This window comes from Artemia franciscana, chromosome 13 (genome assembly GCF_032884065.1).
Source record: "Artemia franciscana chromosome 13, ASM3288406v1, whole genome shotgun sequence".
NCBI lineage: Eukaryota > Metazoa > Arthropoda > Branchiopoda > Anostraca > Artemiidae > Artemia > Artemia franciscana.
The window spans coordinates 12,546,855-12,567,873 of record NC_088875.1 but is presented as its reverse complement, the minus strand read 5'-3'; the positions used below and the strand labels follow the sequence as shown (position 1 = coordinate 12,567,873).

At 36.0% G+C, this 21,019-nt stretch overlaps 1 protein-coding gene across 1 annotated transcript in view; it reads left to right on the top strand.

The window, feature by feature from the left end:
- LOC136034541 (RNA-binding protein NOB1-like) overlaps positions 1-21,019 on the top strand; it is a 51,893-nt gene that overhangs the window by 13,184 nt on the left and 17,690 nt on the right. The window contains exons 2-4 of the mRNA XM_065715770.1: positions 5,242-5,374; positions 17,100-17,326; positions 19,952-20,323. Of these exons, the coding sequence (XP_065571842.1) occupies positions 5,242-5,374; positions 17,100-17,326; positions 19,952-20,323 (732 nt within the window). The remainder of the gene's footprint in view (positions 1-5,241; positions 5,375-17,099; positions 17,327-19,951; positions 20,324-21,019) is intronic.

Here is a 21,019-nt window from a genome sequence, read left to right as displayed (position 1 = left end):
AGTCACAGGAAACAACATAGAAAAGAATGAAAAAGCCTTTGTCACTTTGAGTGTGAAGGAAGGTTTGTTTTGTGAGGAAATTAGTGACAATACTAAAAGGATTTAAAAACAATGTGGCCCCAGGTGCTGATAATGTGATGAATGAGTTTTTTAAATGTGGAGGTTGTGAAGTTAGAGATAAATACTGAAGATTACCAACAATTACCAATTTTTTTCCCAAATATATTCATGCCTCAAACATTCCAGATTATGATTGAACCATTTGTTTAGGTTTAAGACCCATAGTCTTGTCACATCCTTTTAATTATAGGCTATTATTTTTTTCTGTTTTCATTATTCCCTAAACCATTCAAAATTAAAACACTCTCGATCAAAACACTGCGTATTTAAAAGGACCTTGGATATGCTCTTGCTTTTTTCTAAAGATTGCATAAACAGTATTCTATACATACTCCCACTACTACTTACAACTCACTGCAGCACCAAGTCACCTGAGGCCAACATAGTTACACACCCTTCTTCATCTTAAAATATTCAAAGGCTTCTTCTGTGCACTCTCCCAATAAGTTCAAATTTCCACTAAATCTTTTCTTGCAACCTCCTCGCACATCGTTCAAGGACAACCTGCTTTTTTTGGCCCTAGATGGTTGGCAAAAATGGGCGGTCTTTTGTAATCTGTCATCCTTTATTCTCAGAATGTGTCCTAGCCATCTTGACCTTTTTCTTGTTATAGCCCTAGAAAGCATGATATAACAATATTTTTTTGTTCAGCTTGCCATTTGAAATAGGGCTGGTCAGACAGGCACCCAAAAATATTTGTAGACAATTTCTCTGGAAAACATCCAATGAAGCCTCATCCATCTTTTGCAGTGTCAACGTTTCAGAACCATATTTGACCACTGTCATCACTGTAGCTTTCAATATTCTAATCCTGGTTTGCAGACCCATCTTCCTATTCTTCCAAGCTTTTTTTAACTGCAAAAAAAAGAAAAACACCCTGGGCCTTGGCTATTCTACTTTTAACATATAATTCAAGTAGTATTGAATTGCTTAATGCATATTATTGATTTTTTGTTTATACAAAATGAAATAAATTAGAAAATAAATTTAATAATACAGCCAAGCTGAATGTGCCACCATTTTAAATGGTGGCATTTGCTCTCTGAAATTTATTGAGGAGAAGTTGTCTTTTCTAAGGAAAATACTAATAAATAGCCAATATCCAGGCTGGTTAATTGACCAGACTTTTTCAAGAAGAAGAAAAAAGTTTCTAAGGAAGTCTTGGGGACAACTGAAGAGAAAGCCTTTTTTTGTTCTTTACCACATGTGCCAGGGCTAAGTGACAAACTTAAAGGAATTTTACAAAGCAATGGCTCAAAGGTCGCTTTAAGCAATAGTATGCTTTGGTTAGTTTTCTAAATTCTGGGAAGGACCAAACTTCATTGGGGAAGCGAAGTGGGGTCTACTACATCCCATATATTTGCTGTAGCTCATATGTGGGACATAATATACAAAACTTGGAAATTAGATTAGTACAACATCAAGACTCTTATTTCGTCAGCTTTAAACCCAAATTACAAGCCTGAAGATTTCATTTCAGTTTTGACTATCCTTTGTCTGGAAAGCCCCAGAATTCTTGAAATGAACATGTCCTACTTAAGCAGATTAGAAGTTTCCGAGGAGTTTACCCTGTTTCATTAGCATTTTGGGTGGGATAGGGTCTAAGGAAATGGGATGAATTTTAAGAAGTTTATTGTCATAATATTTGGCTTAGTGGAATATACTTTCATATGTAAATTATTAGCTTTGTCCAAAACATGGGTTTGATTTTGATGGGGTGATTTTTCATGGTTCTATGATGTACTTCAAGGATCAGCAGATCATGTACATGTTAACACCTTGAGGGATTCTTACCAATTTCATTAATCAATACTACATATATACTACATATATAGGACTACATATAGTCCTAACAAGGCTCCTTGAGGAATTAAACGTTAATTAGGGAGGGGCTCAGAGATAATATTTTGTATTTTACAGCTTGGGATCTATTTGAAAAAAAAACATATATAAAATTTACTAAGAGAGGGTCTACTTCAAATTTATTCAGTGATAAATGAATTAGGGCTTTGTGATCAATATCTACATTTTAATTTGGCTGAAGGAACATTTGTAGTTGCTCTGGTATTCCGATACATCAGACAAGAATTTTCGCCACTTGGAGCATAGTTTCGTCAATATAATATTAGCTGCCATTAAAACTTAATATTATCAAGAAAAAGTCAATGTGGGTACATTTTAGAGAAGATCAGATGTATCTTGATGCATTTGTTCTGATCCCCATTTTTTTTTGCAAAAAATTAACCAATTAATGACAGTTTGAACATTACATAGCAAAAAATTGTCGGGAGCTCATTTTGTGCTGAAAACAGAAAACTGATTGAATTGAATATTCTTTTCTTATTTGGGTGCATTGGATACAGCGTCCACGTTTCGCAACGTTAAAATATTACGACGGCTTCAAGAGATGGTCTTCCATTTCACTACTAAGCAGCGTTATTGTGTTTTTAAGGAAAATTTTGACAGTGGCTCCCAAATTGCATTGTCGAATCATCAGTGCCTTTACCCTAATTTTATATTCAAGGAATGGTGATGAAGATCTGGGAAAAATGGAAATTTTTGGATTCAATTCGTTTATGCTTACTGCCAGATGCAACCTCTATTTTTATTTCAATCAAAAATTGCAAAACATGATCATAGTCTTTAGATTACTTTTTAATAATTTATGCCCCTAAAGTTTCTGCACCCAGGGCAAGTGTCCCCCTGAAACTGCTTCAGTCCCCCACCCCCCCCTGAAAGAATAAAACTACGCACAAATTATGTAAATAGCGATGAAGACCACACTGCCTTTCCATCACAAACACCAAAAAACAAGAAGAACAATAGGGAATTTCTCAAGACATTGGGAAACAAATTAGAATGAATATTTTGGCCCTATGTCCAAGGGCTGTCTTCAGCAATACAAAAATATATAAGAAGAAAAAAGTTACAACAGGATAAAATCAGTAAAATAAATGAAAAAAATTTTTAAAACAGTCCCAGCATTTTTCAAATTCGTAAAACTACTCCACAATTATATAATAAATTTTTCCTCAGGACAGCTTTTTTCCAAAATTTTATGATCTATCAACATTTTCATAAGCAAGGCATTCCTTTAAGGCCCATTGTAGCTTATACGAAAGCCCCCGCCTCCAACATTGGAAAATGGTTATGTACAGCCTTCAAACCTTTGATTTTTTTTCAAAAATCTTACATATGTAAGTTGGTTGATTTAGTTGAAAAACTCAAAAACGTTAATATTTCAGAAAATACAATTATCAGTAGCTTTGACATTGTGTCTATTTATACAAATTAGAAAATAAAATAAACGAAAATTATGTCTTAATAGAGATTTCAGCAACAGGATTACATTGCACGTTTTAATGACCTTGGTTAAACTTTGTAACAACTATTCAATGTATTTCCAATTCCGTAATTCTTTCTACCAACAGGCAAATGGCTTGCTTACCCATGGGCGCGCCTCTCTCCGGGTTACTGGCGAATATTTATGTAGAGCATGTTGAAAATTGGGCATTAAATTCGTAATTTTTGAAACATTTCTTTAGGGGACGTTACATGGATGACGTAATTTCACTTTGGAACTATGGGAAAATGAACTTAGGGGTTTTTAGATCCCCTTAATACATATGATAGGAATTTACAGTTTACCTTATAAATTGAAATTGCAAATAAAATCTCATTCCTAGATGTGCTAATTATTTGTAGCTTAGATAAGCTCAATTTTGCTATTTACAGAAAACCAACACAAAACAATAGATATTCACATTTAAATTAACCCCTCCCCCACAAGTTAAAAGAGCTGTCGCAATATCTCTCGTCGGTTGTGCCCTAAACATTTGTTCTGATTCCTACATCAGAGCAGAACTAGACTTTATCAGGGACATACTTTTGGTAATGGGTATCCTATTTTGTTTATTAATAATACAATTAACCGTAGACTGAAAAGACACTGCCGTAATATCAACGGTAATTTACCATGTGAGAATCCCGATAAGCCCTAAAACATAATTTACCTCCCATATTTCCCAAAAATCGCTAGGAATCTTAAAAAGTATGCACACAAAATAATTTGTATGTCGTATTTAACAGTAATTTGAAAATCATAAATCTCCTAAATTCTGGTGAAGATAAAATTCCAGTTACTCGCCAAAGACGTGTCTATCAAATACCATGTGACTGTGGCAAATTCTATGTAGGGAGAACTCATCAGAATTTTGAGAAACGTCTACAAAAGCATAAGGATGATATCACCAAAGCTCTGAATTCTGATATTACTTCTGTTTCTTCTGATTCTGCTTTAAACAGCCATGTTTTTGAAAATCCTATCTACAAAATACTTTTTGAAGAATCCGCCATTATTAGCAATGACCTAGGCATAAAGCAAGTAGTTCAAGGAGCAATTGAAATCAGACTTATGATTAACAATAATATTTCCTTAAATAAGGACTTGGGAGAATATTCACGAAATGCTCTATACACAAATTTAATTAAAAATGACCTTACGAAATATTATAAAAAACCAATAGACATTAATACAGAACCTTTAACAAATAAAACTATGAGATCAGCAACCAAAAAAGCAAGGCTGGCCTTAAAAACGTGTTTTTAAATCATTCTCTTTCATTTCAATGAATTGCCTCGTATCATCACAATTCATTTATCAGTCCTGGTTGAACTTCGCTGAGGTGAGGATGCTGGGACTATTTTGAAAAAAAAAAATCATTTTAGTTTTATTCATTTTATCCTGTTGTAAGTTTTTTTTCTTCTTACATATTTTTGTATTGCTATGGACAGCCCTTGGACATAGGGTCAAAATATTCATTTTGCTGTTTGACACAAATTATGGAATTGTAAATTCAAAACAAGTGGGGCTTTCTGGTAAATAGCCATTTTTCTAAAGTTGCCCCCCGCCCCGCCCCACTCCGCCTTTGCTCTGGACTTATTGCTGACTCAACATTCTGTGAAAATTTCTGTTGGAATTCTTACCTAGGGTTTATATTGGTTCAAATGGCCTATGTGTAGCTATGATCAGTCCTATTCAGCAATCAATAATAATGATTTGATTTTTTTTTCTTTTTTATTACTTTGTTTACTGTTCTTATGACATACAGCATTTTCTAGGAATATGCAGAGGAAGTGTATAGCATACCAATGGTTATTGGGGAAATAAAAGACCTTGCCACAAAAGAACGGCTTCAGGTTCTCCCCTATGAATTGAAACTTAAAGAACCTTCCACTGAAGCAATCAAATTTGGTAAGTAGTTAATGACTATCTTTTTAAGCTAGTTTTAATAAGTAAAAACATTGATAATTTAAAGACAACATGATATATTTGTATTGCTTGTCATTGTTTTGTATTGTTTTTTTTTCAGTATTCAAGAGCTTAGCGAGAGCTACTAAAAAATTTAATAGGAAATAAATGTAAGCGCTATTGTCATCATTATTGATATTTAATCATTTTTTATGGCACTTGGTATTAACCAAGTGACATATAGCAGTCGCCAATTCTGTTGGTCTGTCTGTCGGTCTGTCTGTCTATCGGTCTGTCTGTCTGTCGGTCTGTCTTTCGGTCCCAGTGTTGCTACTTTAGGCACTTCCAGGTAAGCTAGGACGATGAAATTTGGCAAGCGTATCAGGGACCGGACCAGATTAAATTAGAAATAGTCGTTTTCCCAATTTGACCATCTGGGGGGGAGTGGGGGCCCGGTTAATTCGCATAAAATAGAAAAAAAGAAGTATTTTTAACTTATCAGCGGGTGATTGGATCTTAATGAAATTTGATGTTTGGAATGATATTGTGTCTCAGAGCTCTTGTTTTAAATCCCGAGTGGATCTGATGACATTGGGAGGAGTTGGAGGGGGGTAAACCTAAAATCTTGGAAAACACTTAGAGTGGAGGGATCGGGATGAAACTTGATGGGAAAAATATGCGCAAGTCCCAGATACATGATTGACATAATCGGAACTGATTTGTTCTCTTTGGGGTAGTTGGGGGGGGGGAGTAATTCTTAAAAATTAGAAAAATGAGGTATTTTCAACTTACGAACGGTGATCGGATCTCAATGAAATTTGATGTTTAGAAGGATATCGTGTCTTAGAGCTCTTATTTTAAATCCCGACCGGATCTGGTGATGGGGGCGGGGAGTTGGGAGGGGGAAACCTAAAACTTGGAAAACACTTAGAGTGGAGGGATCGGGATGAAACATGATGGGAAAAATAAACACAAGTCCTAGATAGATGATTGACATAAACGGAATGGATCCGCTCTCTTTTGGGTAGTTGGGGGGGGGGGTATTTCTGAAAAAAATGAGGTATTTTTAACTTACGAACGGGTGATCGGATCTCAATGAAATTTGATGTTTAGAAGGATATCGTGGCTCAGAGCTCTTATTTTAAACCCGACCGGATCTGGTGACATTGGGGGGGGGGAGTTGGGTGGGAGAAACCTAAAAATTGGAAAACACTTAGAGTGGAGGGATCGGGATGAAACTTGGTGGAAAAAAAACACGAGTTCTCGATACATGATTCACATAACCAGAACGGATCCGCTCTCTTTTGGGTAGTTGGGGGGGGGGGGGTTAATTCTGAAAAATTAGAAAAAATGAGGTATTTTTAACTTACGAACGGGTGATTGGATCTCCATGAAATTTGATTTTTAGAAGGACATCGTGTCTCAAAGCTCTTATTTTAAATCCTGACCGGGTCTGGTGACATTGGGGGAAGTTTGGAGTGGGGAAACCTAAAATGATGGGAAACGCTTAGATTGGAGGGATTGGGATGAAACCTGGTTGGAAAAATAAGCAGAAGTCTTGCATACGTGATTTACATAATTGGAACGGATCCGCTCAATTGCGGGGGGGGGGGGGGGTAATTCTGAAAAATAAGAAACATGACGTATTTTTAACTTACGAAGGAGTGATCGGATCTTCATGAAACTTCATATTTAGAAGGACCTCGCAACTCCGATATCTTATTTTAAATCTCAACCGGATCTAGCGTAATTGGGGGGGGGGGCAGTTGGGGGGACCGGAAATCTTAGAAAATACTTAAAGCGGTGAGATCAGGATGAAACTGGATGGGAAGAATAGAAACCTGTCTAAGATACGTGACTGACATAACTGGACCGGATCTGCTCTCTTTGGTGGAATTGGGGGGGGGGGGTTAATTTTGAAAATTGAGGTATTTGTAACTTACGAAAAGGTGACCAGATCTTAATGAAATTTGACATTTAGAAGGATCTTGTGCTTTAAAGTTCTAATTTCAAATTCCGACCAGATCCTGTGACATTCGGGGGAGTTGGAGGGGGGAACCGGAATTCTTGGAAAACATGAAAATTTAAGTATTTATGTCTTACGAATAGATGATCGGATCTTAATGAAATTTGATATTTAGAAGGAATTCATGTCTCAGAGCTCTTATTTCAAATCCCGACCAGATCTTTTGACATTGTGGGGATTTGGAGGGGGAAACCTTGGAAAAAGACTTGGAGTGTAGGAATCGGGATGAAGCTTGGTGGATAGAATAAACATATGTCCTTGATACGTGATTGACAGAATTGTACTGGATTCGCTCTCTTTGGGGGAGTTGGGGGGAGGGGTTCAGTGATATGGCGAGTTCGGTGCTTCTGGACGTGCTAGGGCGATGAAAATTGGTAGGCATGTCAGGGAGCTGCACAATTTGACTTGATAAAGTCGTTTTCCCAGATTCGACCATCTGGGGGGCAAAAGGGAGAGGAAAAATTAGAAAAAATTAGGTATTTAGAACTTACGAGTGGGTGATCGGATCTTAATGAATTTTGATATTTAGAAGGACTTTGTGACTCAGAGCTCTTATTTTAAATCTTGACCGGCATTAAGCCTCTCATTTTCCTTTTTAAATCAATCTATTGATTCATAGAATTTTGTTAGAGTTCATACCATATGATCTCTTGGCTCTTAGCTCTTCTTGCCTCGTCACAAGTGCCATATGAGCTCTTAGCTCTTGTTCTCCCCCTCCCCCCCCACCCCCCCTCTCTCTCTCTCTCTCTCTCTCTCTCTCTCTCTCTCTCTCTCTCTCTCTTTCTCACTTTTGTATCTCTTGATACAGGAGCAGAAATGATTTGTAAGCTTTTGACCAGAACATAATTTTCTTTTGTATTCAAATAACAAAAAAAAATTTATGATCATTGTACATAAAAAAAAGAAACAATAAAAAGCTAACCTTTAACTTGAGGTGAACTAACCATGTTCCCAGCATTTTGGATAGCTCCTGCTGTATATAATGTAAAACAATTTACACATTACCCCACAATTTTATAATAAATTTTATCCTAGAGGTTGTTCTGCACCCAAGATCTATAGTCTACCTAAAATTCATAAGACGGCAGTCCCCCTCCGTCCCATTGTATGAACTTTCTCGTCACCTGTTGCAGTATTAGGAAAGTGGTTGTCGGTGGCATTGCGTCCACTCTTAGGAACACAAAAATTATATTTAAAAAATTCCACTGATCTTACTAATAAGTTGAAAAATTTCACATTGTAGGAGAATTCAATTCTCAATAGTTTTGATATGGTTTCCATATATTCAAATTGTAATGTGAAAAAGTGCACAGATATATTAAGGATTAAATTACAAAAGCACTTTGATTTGATACAAGATGTGACCATGGCTAGTTTGGAGGTTGAAGTCATTGTGATGTTGGTTATCATTGCAAATGAATATTCTCTTTATTTTGGTTTTAGAGGTGAATTTTACAAACAGGTGTTGGGTTTGGCTATGGGGGCATCTCTCTCTCCTTTGTTGGCAAACCTCTTCATGGACTCTATTGAAATTTCCGCTATACACAGTTTTAGGCTCTCCCCTTATTTCTCGGGCAGATTCACGGACGATGTGGTTTGCATTTGGAAACACGGTAGTCCTTAGACCTTTTCCATAAACATTTAAATAGTTTTGGTAAAAATATAAAATTTACAGTGGAGTTGGAAGAAAATAAAAAACTACCTTTTCTTGATATCCTATTGATTAAAGTGATTTCCATTTACTGTTTTCAATATATAGAAAGCCTACACACAGTGAGAGGTATTTGAACTTTCATTCGTGCCACCCTATTTCATTGAAGCGATGGACTGTGATTGCACTGGTGGATAGAGCTTTCAGAGTTTATTCCCAGGAGTATTTGGGTTCTGAATTGTTGTATTTGAGGTATATTTTATTTTGTAATAGTAACCCGGTTAAATTCATTGATAAAATAATAAAAAAATAGACGTATTAAACATAACAATAGGGTTATTGGAGTTTCACAGCGTACAGAATTAAGTATGCTGAAAAGTTTCATCTCTTTGCCTTATGCACCTATTTTGGGGGAGATGCTTAAACGAATTTTGCGTAAACATAACATTGATGCATGTTTCCAATCTGTGAGACCATTAGGTAGTTTCCTTAATTCTGGGAAGGATTTAACCCGGGGAGATTTAGTTAGTGGGGGGTATAAAATTCCTTGTTCTTGTGGAAATTTCATATTGGTAGAACTCATCAACAATATTGAAAGATTTATTGAGCATCACAACTCAATAGAAAAAATCCTACAATTAAGAAAGCCTTCTGAAACTTTTGTTTCGGCTCTGGCTGAACATACATTCTTTCATCCCGAACCTTTTATACAATTTGATGAGGCCACAGCTATTTCTAATGATAGGGGTTTTTCTCAGTGGGCGAGGGAGGCTATGGAAATTAAAAAACAAATGTTTGCTAACCTTTCAATAAATAGAGACACGGGGAATTTAAGTATTGACCCAATTTATGATTGTCTTTTGAAAAATGAGCCAATAGTCAAAAAGGGAATTGAAATTTTACATAATCACTAGGGAACAAGATTACCTACTGGACCAAAAACAGTTGCTTCAATATTAGCTAACAAGAGGATTATTTCACAACAGAATAGTTAACTTAGTTTCAATTTTTATAATTTTTCCTCAGTTGCTTTGGTTCTCATTGAAGTAACTCTAATAGCTTCTTTTCCCTACGTGGATCAGTAGTGACTGGTGTTGGTTTTTATTATTGGTTATTGGCTTTATTATTGGTGTTGGCTTTATTTTTTTTTAGTTTAGTGTTTTTTTCTTTTTATCTTGTACTGAGGACGCCTAGTTTAGATACAGGCGAAATATCCGCGTTATTTTAGTCTTTCCTCTCTACTCGCCGCATTCTCGTTTGATATTTTTTTTTTTTGGGTTTTGTCTCTCTTTGTTGTTTGTTGTCATGGCTGGCCAGTTCGGCTTAAGAACTTTCATTGAACACCGAAAATTACCCAAACAATTGCAATAATCTCAATTGGGTGAATTTTCCAAAAACAGAAGAACAATAACACTAATAAAAAAAAAAAAAAAAATTAACATTAAAAAAGTAACTAATCGCATGATTATTTCATAATACCACTACCATGAGTTACAATAAAATATAAATCATGCATATTTTAGCCAAAGACAACTGTATGCAAGAGAATGGGAGGGTGAGGGGCATTTGCACCTCTCCTCCCATGAATTTCTAAAAGTATCTTTTTTCGTATTTTAATTGAAGAAAATACAACACTTAACTACTTTCAATACTGAAAGTAACATGTCGTATGGTTGGAAGTTATAGTGCCCTTTTTAAGGATCAAAAGGGATTTGAGGGCAACCAGCCCCTCCCCCAGCACCCATCATTTTTCAAAACAAACATTCAATCAAAATTTTAAGACATCTATTTTCTTCAGCATTGTTGAAAGGTTCAGTGATTATATTCTTGGGGATATTAAACGCCCCCCCCCCTCACAGCCTGTAGGGGAAGGGCTGTAAGTTAGGCTATTCGTTCGTTGTTTACATATAGTATATGTTATTTAGAAAGGTACGCATGTTTGACCTTTACTTTCCTGTAGGACAAAGGGCATTAAAGTGAGCCTTTCAGGGAATGTTGGGGGAATTTTGAACTAAATCAAAACATGTTATGTGTATATGGATTGCCAAAAGGGTGTAAGTCAGAAATGATTTAGCATATTAATTTCGAACTTTCAGGAAATGGTAAGTTAGATGGTCAATTGACCAAAAAGACAACATTTGCATGCTACTGCTAAAACTACCACCGGTTCTACTGCTACAACTACTATCACTAAAATTACTGGTTCTGTAGGGAGTACTACTAAGGCTGAGGATATTGAAATAAACATCTAAAGAAAAGTAAAGGGGAACGTTGAACTAAATCAGAACATAACTATGTGCATACAGATTGCTGATACGGGTGTGTCAGCAATGTTTGAAAATGGCTTACCATATCGAGAGGGAACTTCTGGGGCATCATGAGTGGGATGTTCAACTGACCAAAAGGCAACATGTACCTGCTACTACTGCTATGAATACTGCTGCTAATACTACTGATAATAATCGTCTATTACTGCTACTACTGTTCTTACTACTACCACTGCTACTATGAAACTGGTACGCGTAAGGCTACGCGTATGAAGGTGAAACTTTGACAGAGTATTTAGGGGGAATTGGAACTAAATCAGAGCACCTTACGTGCTTGGAGATTGCCAAAAGGGTGTATCTCCAAAATCAGTTTGGGTATTAAGTTGGAACTTTCATAGAATACTTAAAGGGGAAGATCAATTGACAAAAAGGCATTATGTGCATGCCATTACTAACACTACTGCTACTTTTGCTAATACTGCTACTACTACTCCAACTACTGCTTCAATTATAACACCTTGAAATGATTACAGCATAAAGATCAAAAGGCACTCCGTATCAAGGTGAAACTTCTGGGGCATCATGAAGGGAATCAACTGAGCAAAAGGCAACATGTACATGTTACCACTCTTATTAATACTGCTCCTACTACCACTAATACAACAAATACAGCTACTGCCTCTCCTACTACCATCACAACTACAATATTAGTTATTAGCAACTTATTAGTATTAACAATTTTAGCCTAAAGAGGAAGGTATTAAGGTATTTCCTTCATATACGGAATAAATCTGCCAAAAGTTATATTCAACTTTGTTTTAATTTTTCATGTACGGTTAGCCAAATTCGAACCTGTATTAGTTGAACAAGGTTCGAAATTGAATTTAAATTTTTTTTAATGAAAGTAAGGAGCGATATTAAAACTAAAGACGAACAGAAATCATTCCATATATGAAAAGGACTGTCCTCTCCTCAACGCCACTCCGAAAGAGCTCGAATACGAAAAAGCTCCAATCTGGTGAGAGAAATGTTAATAACCGTATGATATGGAGTGGGCTTAAAATGTAGCACATATGGACATCGTGAGGATAAACTAGAAAAGCCTGCGTCAGTTCTGTCTTTGGTAATTGTGTATTGTGAATAGTCGATTTTTTTCTAAATGGGTATTAGAGCATGTATTTCGTATGATAGTGGTTGAAAAAACTCGCATTTTTGAGGTCAAGTCGATGTTTTACATACAAGTAAAATAGTGGTTAGTCTGCAAAAATTTGATTTTATGGTTCTTATAAAGTCAAAGAAATAAGGCTACTAAAACTGTTCTTAAAAAAGAAATCGCTCGGGAAAAGGGGCTTTTATAAAGAAACGAAACGTGTTGCTCAGTTTTTTCCCCTGGTAGAGATTGAGAGTCTGTGAAAAAACATAATATTGTCCGATGTACCAAAAAGCCATCTTTTGTTCGACGAGATAAAAATTTGCATGTTAACTGAGGAATTTTCCCAGAAAAATGATGCTTTCTTGGAAAACTTCAAGATTTGCTCTTATTTTGTTTAAAGTCGAAGATATTCCCAGGACTTTAGATAATAATGTTTGGCTGACTAATGGAGCAGAAAATAAAGATTCAGATAATTTAGTTGTTTTTTTCTTTTCTTTTTTAAACTCAACATCAAAATTAAGCGGATATTGCTGTCTGAAAAGACAATGCAATACATGCCATTTCGAGATACGAAGCGGCGTGTAATGACGAAGCAACGTGTCTCGGATTCCACATTACTTTCTTCATTTCATATTTGAATGCCATACACATCATTGTGCGTCGTTTTTTGAAAACATCCGATGTGTACCACCATGGTGTTGGACCATGTCACAGGTATAGCTAGAAAATATGTAGTTCCCTCAAAAAAAGGAGATTTTCACGATTAAGAATACACCAAATGTTTAAGATAAATTAGAAGAATATAAAAATAAAGTTAAAAAATTGATTTTATAGAAGAAACTTAGAGAGAATCGAAAAAAAAACATTAGAAAAGCTTGGAAAGTGTAATATTTTTTGGAATTAGAGACTCCTAACTAGTGCTGCACTTGTCTCAGCCCAATACAAAAAATAACAATAATATTACTCATCTTTGGGATTTAGTATGTATAGTTTTTTTTTTATAATTTGCTTTCAGTTTCAGAGATTTAGAAAATAGAGTATGTAATAATGTCCTTATAGGCCAATTTTGGACTTATAGGGAAACATTGTTCTGTTATAGTTGGTTACAAGCCGGTGCAAAACAATATTTGGAATCGACACCGTCATTCTCCTAAAAACCACCCACAAACCATCTGCAGCGGGTGTTTGCCGCCCCCTAAAATATAGACTAAGGAGAAATTAGTGTTTTTTCATTATTACCTCTAACTAGTGTAATATTGTTTGTCTTTAAAGGTATTGTCCTGTTTTGGCCTTCAGAGCTACTTTTCCAATTTCCAATTTTTTTTTTTCATTATAGTGCATAAACACCACATTGTTCTTCAAACTCTCTGGCTGAATGCACAGGTGTAGCTTGGATTTTGAGTTTGGGGGGGGGATAAAAAGAATGTGCCTAAAGATGCTGACACATAAGCTTTTTTTATTCCTATATTCACGGTGCCAGGTACTTAAAGGTATCTGATATGCCATTATTCTTTTACCTCGTTCCGAAACCTCGAGATTTTAAATGTCTGTTGAACCTTCTTTTGAAGGAGTCAACAAGGGATTTGCAGTAATAAAATCCCTAGGAAGATCGTTCCAGATAGAATTGCAACGCCGGATGAAGCTGTTCCTCAAGTACTCAGTTGGCATTTTCTTCTTTAGGTAATTGGACCGGGCTTTGTGTCTTCGTGTCTGCCCTGTTGGCTGGGCAAAGGGGGCACAATGTGAGAGAGCTTGTCTGAAGGAGGCGAATTTATGTACCTGTAGAAAATAGCCATCGACGCTACATCGAACCTTTCACAGTGAGTCATGTGTAGAGGCGCAGCTTTCCCTGTTTGCACTATTCTGGATCTTTTGGGTTGGTGCCAACAGCGTTTTTCAGAACACCAGTATATAGCAGGCATCCATATTCTGCTGTGGGTCTGATGCAGGACTCATAAAGTGGGACAATCAAACTAGATGGAAGAACGTTTTTGCAGCGAAGAGTAGCCCCCAGCTTTCTTGTGCAGGAGTTTCTCTCGCGATCAAGGTAGTTATTCCAAGAAAGATCGGTGGAAGAATGAATCCCCAGTAGACAAAGCCCGTCGACTCTCTTTATAGTTTCATTTTTGAAAATGAAACTAGGGTATTCACGCAGATCGGGTAATAAGAAACTCCTTTGTTCTTGATGCATTCAAGTTGATCATCCATGTATCAGATCACTTTTTGATTTTAAAAAGAACCATCTGTAAGGAAAGAGGGGCTGGTGTTGCGTCTTAGTGTTTCGGGACAGCTGAGTGTGTCGTCGTATCGTCAACAAAGTGATGCAAAGGGCTTGTGAGGTTGTCTCCCATGTCATTTATGTAGATAAGGAAGAATGCAGGTCCCAAGACACTGCCCTGGGGAACCCCTGCTTTCACTGAATATTCGTGGGAAATAAACCACGAATATCACAATATCACATTAGTTTAATTGTCAAGGACAATTAAACTAAAAATATAAGCTAAATTCTAAGGTGTTGGCGCTGCGCACTTACACCTCGGAACTTTGAGGGGGGTCCCCCCCCCATTAAACTAGCAAAACCAGCTCACCTTGTCTAAACAATCATGGAAAGACGCCATAAAAACTAGCAAAACAAGTAAGAATTATTTTAGAGAAGCAGGAAATTCAGAAACGGCATTATAAGATAACAGCGTCCATTTCTCTCTCTCTCTCTCTATGTGCTCGAATTTAAGAAAAATTGGGAAGGAACTTTATTTGAAGGCAAGGCGTAGTAAGGATGAACTAAAATGGGTAATATCAGCAAAGGTACATTTTTGCCATTTAACTGATAAGATGAAATCGAAATGAATTATCTTTTAAGAGTGAAATCGAAGATAGAATCTTACATTTGCCCATTTTGTGGAGATTGGGAATATGATTTAATTCATTTTTTTGTGGTTTTGTAAGGAAATAAGCGGACTGACGGCATCAAATTTTTCTGGGGTGTGTGCAAGGAAGGTATGCGCAGATATCTTATTAAGTGATAGAAGTTTTATGAAGATTAAGAAGTTGTGGAAGCCGGCAGGTACAGATATGGCACATGGGGACCATTTTATGTAATTTATTTATACATCACTTTGAATTTAACGGCGTGTTCTTGTCTATAAATTTCGTGCTGTTGTGTTCTGTAATAATTTTGGACGAAAAAAGCGCTAGTGTTAATAAATAATCCTATCATATAATAAGGATTATTTAATACCCCAATGTAGTGGAATAATTTTCCTAGCGCATTCTTTACAGGTAAACATAAAGGGCAGTTTAAATGTAGCAAAAAAAGGAAACATTACGAAATACATACTAAGCAAAACAAAAAAGAAACAATGTCTGTTACAAACAATAAACAACTAAACAGGGAACAATAAAAAACTATCACAAACTAAAAAGAATATCTGAACTCGCGTTTCAAGCAACATCAAAACAAATCATAAGCATAACACGAGTCAAAATCAGTAGAGAAACAATCAAGGGGCGAACGGTAAATTCCAGCACCATTGTTTTCAAGTGATTTTGAAAACCCGGCACAGCATTTACTTTCAGTGACACTTTTATGGATCAGCAACACTAAAATGACCCACAAACGATGGATTTCTTAAAGACGGTTGTATATTTCAGAGGAGCTTATAGAGACCAAAGACTAATTGTTTATCATTTAAAGCCCAAATTTCCAAAAAAGGTAAAGAACCTGGAAATGCTGGACAACCACAGGAGTATAAAATTACGCACATACCTATTTTACTTTTGCGCATGAGTGTAAAATGTGTGCGTGCAACACCTTATGAATGTAAAATGTGTGAGAAAAAATTTTCTCAACACAACCAGTTGAGATTGCATATAAGAATTCACACTAAGGAGAAACCTTATGAATGTGAAATGTGCAAGAGAAAATTCTCCCGAAAGGGCAGCTTGAACAGGCATCTAAGCATCCATTTTAGGGAATGAGCGTTAAATTTGTAAGAAAAATTCCTTCCAGATGAGAAGTTTGAAAAGGTATCAGTGAATTCATTCTGGGGATTAATTCTTTGGGTGTAAAATATGTGATAAAACTTTTTATGGTAAAGCTGATTTGAAAAGGCATCAATAAATTCATTCTGGGAAAAAACCCTGTGAGTGTAAACTTTGTGAGAAAAAATTATCTTGCATGGAAAAATTGAAATTGCATCTAAGAATTCATACAAGGGGAAAACCCTATGAGTGTAAAATTTGCGAAAAAAATACTCTCGCGTGGATACACTGAGATGACGTCTAAGAACCCGCCCCAGGGTGAAACCCTATGAATTGTGAGAAAAAATTCTACCAGATAGGCAATTTAAATAAACATCAAAGTGTACCTATTCAGCTATTTTACTTTGCTTTTGTCAAAAACAGAGCTGATTTTTTCAAGACAACGAAAAGCAATAGAAACAGGGCTTGCCATGAACAGCTTTACTTTTTTCTTGAGAATAAAAGGTTAACAGTAATATTTTTCAGGACAAATACTATTTTTGGAGGCTAAGAGACCGTTTTTCCACTTTGTATAAGCTTATCGTAAGATAATGTCTTGACAATAGTCTGAACGTACCGTAGCCGCAGTGAAATAATTTTATATTTTTCAGTGACTGAATTTTCCAAGAAGACTGGTGATTTTGCAGTTTTGTCTGCTGTTGACATACAGGTCATTGCTTTGACGTATCAATTAGCCGTGGAAGCTGGTCTGGGATCCGAGTTGAAACAAGAACCGAAAATTATTAAGACAATTCAGATAGGTTCAGATGTTGGGAAATCATCGGCATCTGCTGCAAATTTACCCGGCTTTGTTACAAATATCAAAGATGATATTGTGGTAGGCATGAGCATATTATTGAACACTTTTGTTTAATTTTTTTTTTAGATATAGATACTGGACCGTTCAGCTATACTGAATAAAATGGCTGTCTCAAAATTTTGCTAGGAAGTGTTTGGAAAACAACAGACTAAAGAGGAGGGCTGCTTGCCTTCCATTCACTTTTGACTCTTAAAAAGGGTACTAGAACTTATGATTTCCAATTGAATTTGCTCCTTTAAAAGTTTCAATGATATTACTAGCTATGATAGAGCAGTGCTGCCTATGCTATTGCTTGCTTACCCTTTTGAAACGTGAATGCATTAAAGTCTTTTTGTTTCATTGAAACTCCCCCTAAACGTTCTCTAAAAGTTTTACCTTAGTGTCCTTAGTGTCATTAGTTTCAAACGTCAAAGCTTAGTGTCAAACGTATACATATAGTGTCTTCTGGCTAGTTCAAAATCTGCCACAGATTACCCTGAAAGGTCTAACTTAACAATGTAATCTGTCCTTAAGATATTGCTTTGTCATCCTTTTGACAATATACCTGAGCATAGTTCGGTTTTATTTAGTTCAGTATCCGCCTCGATTTTCATTGAAAGCTTCGCCTTAATACCCTAAGCTTGTGTTTTAGCAATAGTTGTAGTAGCAGTATGCACGTAGCTACTACTGCTACTGCTAATAACTCTCTGTCAGTTTTAGTGCAACTACATGATTCGTCGACTCCGAAGTTCGACTTCAGCCCTTTATGGGCTTGTGATAGAGATTCTGCTGATATAAATATCTTATCTTTTGTCTAACCGATCTTCCCGTTTAACTAGCTTAACACACAAATTAATTCTTAAAATTGGTTGCTTCCCCTGCAGGCTGTGGGGGGCGGGGGCGGTTGATATCCCCAAGGATATAATCACTGAACCTTTCAACAATACTGAAGAAAATAGATCTCTTAAAATTTTGATTGGATGTTTGTTTTGAAAAAAGATGGGTGGGGGGACTGGGTGCCCTCAAATCCCTTTTGAACCTTAAAAAGGGTGCTATAACTTCCAGTTTACAATCAAATGGGCCCTATCCAAAGTTTGTACAACCACCCCTTCCATAAAAACCTTATATGCCTCCAGGGTATAAACTTTACAACCTTTGCCCCAGGGCTCTGGGGTTTGTGTCTACCCCGGAGGCTTTGTTGTGTGTTGTTTAGACTATTTTTAACAAAATGGCCATGTCACAAATTAGATGCGTTTGGAGAAAAGAGGGCGTTGGGGAGGTGGCTAGTTGTTCTCAATCACTTTTGACTCTTTAAAGGGGACTAGAGCTTTCAATTTCCAATCAAATGAGTTTCTTCTAAAGTTTATACAACCACTTCTCCACAAAAACCTTAAATATCCCCGGGGCATAACTTACAACCCTTGGCCCCAGGCGGCTCTGGGGGTTTGTTTCAACCTTAAGACCTAGTTATATGACACTTGGACTGTTTGGAATAAAATGGCGATCCTAAAATTTCTATTTGGTGTATTGGGGAAAAGAATGATGCGGGGGGTAGTTACCCTCTGATCGCTTTGACTCTTAAAAAGGGCACTAGAACTTCTGATTTAGAATCGAATGAAACTTCTCCAAAGTTTATACAACTCTGCGACAACTTCTTTGATACGAAGTGCCCTAGTCTAAAAAAAATAAGTAAATAAATGTAAAAAAAAACTCTAATTCAACCAAATAAATGTTTGACAAATGTAAAAAACTCTAATTCAACCATTGTTTTTTTAGTAGTTCAATTGCCTGTTATAATCCAGCCCAATCTATTGTCAATGCCTGGAAACTAGTATGTCTATGCTTTTTTTTGTATGTGATATTTTATTTTACAGAAACAGAAATAGTCTCCGTAAAAAGACATGTGAAATGCTAGCAATGAAACAGTTCAGATCATAACATAATCGATTAAAAACTCCCAGGTCTGGTTTTTCTATGGCTGGTCGAGAACCTAGTATGCCTAGGGATTTCAGAATTTTCATGGATTTATTCATTTAAAAAAAGTCCACGTATTGGTGTAAAGAAAAGCCTTGGTCACGGAAAAAAGTGGGTTTCTACTGGTTAATGAAACGCAAGGCGGTACCATTATAATGAGCTATAGTTTCAAAACCCATTAAAAAATTAAGTGATGTTTTAATATCACTTAAATATGTGTGATAACTTATATGCCAATTATATATGTTCAATATAGCCTAATTATTAGCTAATACGTGTTCTCTATTAGATTGTTCTCAAATTCTATGCATAAAAAGGGATGAAACCGTTTTAGGTAACTATAGTTAGGAACTACGGAGGAGGTGGTCTTTTAGGCCCGCTCCCCCCCCCCTCCAAGCCTAAAATTTTCTCTAATTTCTGGGCATTTCTTATTGAAATTATCAACAATAAAATATATTCTTTTTTATATACTATTATTGCATTATTATTGTTGCATTTTGTCATTACATATTACATTTTATTGTTATTTGTACTACTATTGCGTTAATATTATACTTTTCAATCTTATATTTAATTTTATTTGGTATTTTATATGTGATAACTTAAGTATAATTTTATTTCGGATAGATGTGTCTTTTTTTCCATCAGAAATTGAATTGGGTTTTGCATATATAATATTTTACTTTACAGAAGCCGAAGGGAGTTTCTTTAGATGACAATTCTGAGCCTAATAATGAACCAGTTCAAATCATAACAGAATCATTTGAGCAAGTCAATCTATCCCCATCTCAAAAATCCTATGATAAGAATAGCGACGCTTTTAGAGAGACGGACAAGTTAGAAGACTCTGATCAACTTTGCTCTGATGGCGAGAGCCCTCAGAATTCTGACGGAGATGGAGATGATGAAGATGATGACGACGAAGGATGGATCACTCCCTGTAATGTCAGAGCAGCGAAAATTGCTATGAGGAATCGTGAATTCTCTGAAAGTAAAAGTAATGCCGAACTCCAGGTGAAACTGCCTGAAGTTGCTTGTCTTACTGCAGACTTTGCAATGCAGGTGCGTTATATTACAATCTTTTGCATAATTTTATTTCGAAAAAAAAACTCAAACCTAAGACGTATACCAGACATGAGAGGTCCCAGAAGATTTTCCAAGGTCGTCTTCGATTCTCTTAAATGGGCTATTTACAGATATGATAACAGATATGTTATTTTACAATCTTCTAAATAATTAGTAACAATGAAAAATTTTCAATTTGTATGACGAAGAGTATGACAAATGACCCCTGCCTCACACCTTCACGATGCTCATCCTATTGCTAAGTTGTTTTTTTTTTTTTTTTTTTTTTTTTTTTTTTTTTTTTTTTTTTTTTTTTTTATCAGAAGCTAAAGTCTAGTACCATAGTTTATTCAGAATTTTGAGCAGGTACTCTTAAGATTCGATTTGAAGATTTGTTTGGCTGAGAGAAATGTCTCAACTCTTTATCCAGTTTTTCAGTATTTTTGGGTTTTTTGTTACATATTAAATGCTCAGCATTTTTATAACTCAAGTCTATTTAGAATTAAAAGAAATATTCGAAGTTGGAAATTATCCGAACCATTAGCCAAAAAATGACAGCTAAGACAAAAAATAATCATTCTAAATCCATATGCATTAAAGCATAGTGCCGGGAGCCAGGGTTACGGCACTCGGCAGGCTTTTATATTTTTAGTTCTCTAATCTTTATTAGCATAATCTGGGAAATTCTGGTGT